At 38.5% G+C, this 2,400-nt stretch overlaps 1 protein-coding gene across 1 annotated transcript; it reads left to right on the top strand.

Annotated features, from left to right (window-relative positions):
- The first annotated feature begins 545 nt into the window (after positions 1–545).
- LOC131875898 (receptor-like protein 7) lies at positions 546–2,057 on the top strand. The gene has a single exon (XM_059220607.1). It carries the CDS (start codon positions 546–548, stop codon positions 2,055–2,057), a length of 1,512 nt encoding a protein of 503 aa, XP_059076590.1.
- The last annotated feature ends 343 nt before the right edge of the window (positions 2,058–2,400 follow it).

The following is a 2,400-nucleotide window of genomic DNA, read 5'->3' as shown; positions in this document are numbered from 1 at the left end:
GGGAAATCTCCATTATCTTCAGGAATTAGCCATAGAGGACAATAGGTTGGCAGGGATAATACCCCTTAGCATTTGTATGCTCGCAAATCTCACTTATGTTTTTCTTGAGGGGAATCAATTGAGTGGAAGCTTGCCATTTTGTCTGAACAATCTTTCTTCTTTGACTTCTCTCTACCTTTGAAACAATCGATTGAGTGGCCAAATTCCATGTACATGGGGCAATCTCCCTTTGCTTGCAGAGCGCTTAGATGTTTCCTTCAACTAATTGAGCGGGACTCTTCCCTTGTCATTTGCAGGGCTGTCCTCCCTTACTTAACCTCCTTGCCAAGGGAAATAGATTCAATGAGAGTACCCCTTCCTGGGCCCTACCATCCTCTATTGAACATCTCTCCCTCTCATTAAACCATGAGGTTACAATTTCAGAAAAAAATTTCGATAACCTTACCAAATTACAATATTTATATTTATCCAATAGCACACTAAATATTAGTACATGGTGGATTCCCAACTTCCAGCTCTCTAAGTTAGAACTTGTGTCATGTCAGATGGACGGTCAGATTCCATCATGGATTTCAACTCAGTTCTCGTTGGGTTCCTTGACACTAGCTGACAACGGTCTTGTTGGAGAAATTCCCACTTGGCTATGGGCCATGGCTGCTTCATCCTTTTATGAACTAAATATCTCACAGAACCATCTGCATTGGTCCCTTTTCCCAAATGGTCCGAATTCTAGGATAGCAATCTTGGATGTCTCTAGCAATGCATTAAGTGGAAATATACCTTCCGAGTGGCCAAGTCTATTAATACCAGTTCCGGGGTATCCTTTTCGGTTGAGGCTCAATGATAATTTGTTTACCGGCAACATTCCTCCAAGCTTCTGCAATTCGTATCCATGGATACAGTTACGTCTTGAAAACAACATGTTGGATGGTACGATTCCTTGGTTTTTAGTTGAAGATGGATCAACCGTGTATGACTTAAATTTAGTAGGTAATAATCTGGAGGGAAGGATGCCCGAAGGACTAATCTTCTCGACTATCATTGAGTACTTGGTACTTAGAAATAATCAGCTCAGCGGAAACTTCCCTCCCTCATTTACCAATGATGCAATTTTACAATATCTTGATATTGGGCACAACAAATTCACAGGACATCTTCCAAAGTCAATTGGGAATTTTTTATCTCTTCAAGTGCTGGTAATGAACGACAATCAGTTCAGCGGTAACATTCTTTCAGAACTTGGGGACCTGAAGCAGCTCCAGATCCTAGACCTTTCGTCCAACAACTTGTCAGGCTCTATTCCACACAATATTGTATTTTTACGCGCAATGGCTGCAGCAATAGAGGATGGCTATGTTTTGCAGAGTAGTGTGCAATATGATGAGGGTATTAATAGGCTGAGCTCCTCTCTTGGTGGACTGAATATGGCCTCCAAAGGTACAGAACTATACTACACATATATTCTTTCCACACTCACTAGCATAGATCTCTCCAACAATCAATTGAATGGAGATGTTCCTCTTGATCTTGGAAAGTTGAAGGGGTTGAGGTTTCTGAATCTATCCATGAACAGTCTTAATGGAATTATTCCACGTAGCTTGGGGGATATGAGTCAACTTGAATCGTTGGACCTTTCTTCAAACAAGCTTTCAGGAAATAATCCTTCAGAGCTTCAATCTTTGAGCTATTTGGCATATTTGAATTTATCCAACAACAACCTCTCAGGTAATATACCGCAAAGAGGACAAATGATCACATTTGAAAATACATCATATGCTGGAAATCCAAGTTTGCAGGGATGCCCACTTCCAAAGAATTGCAATTGGCCCAAATTTGCTCCTCCTCATCCTGTGAGTGAAGCTGTAAGTAAAGATGAAGAGGAGAGCCAGCAAATACCTTGGTATGAAATCGGACTAGGATGGTCATATGGAGCAGGATTTTTGAGTATAGTAGTGTTGTTGCTTTTAGTCAGAGAGAGCTGGAGAAAGAAATACTTCAAGGGGGTTGATGACATTTTGAAGTTTATGTTTCCTTTCGTGCGTAATAGGACATTATGAATGCTAAAACACAAACATTTGATTGTAGAGATTTTTTGGGGGGTAAGCTGACTATATTTTGTATAGTTTACTTTAAAATTGGGAAAAAAAAATGTGTCATGCTTATATAGATACGATTATAACTAATATTCATATTTTTCGTTTTTCTATGTTTCATGTAATAAATTGATAATATTTGCTTGTTCTAATTGTTAAGATTTGTGTATCTATGAGAATTCCCATTCATTTTTGTGCTCTTATGATTGTTTTTTATCCTTTTAGAGAGAAAGGTTTTAGAGAGAAAGGTTTTATAGTAATGTGATATATTTTTAAAAAAGTCCTAATTACAACTGAAAATTTGTAA

The sequence above is a fragment of the Cryptomeria japonica genome, chromosome 5 (assembly GCF_030272615.1).
Source record: "Cryptomeria japonica chromosome 5, Sugi_1.0, whole genome shotgun sequence".
Lineage (NCBI taxonomy): Eukaryota > Viridiplantae > Streptophyta > Pinopsida > Cupressales > Cupressaceae > Cryptomeria > Cryptomeria japonica.
Note: the sequence above shows the minus strand (reverse complement) of the source record. Positions and strands in the feature narration are given on the sequence as shown.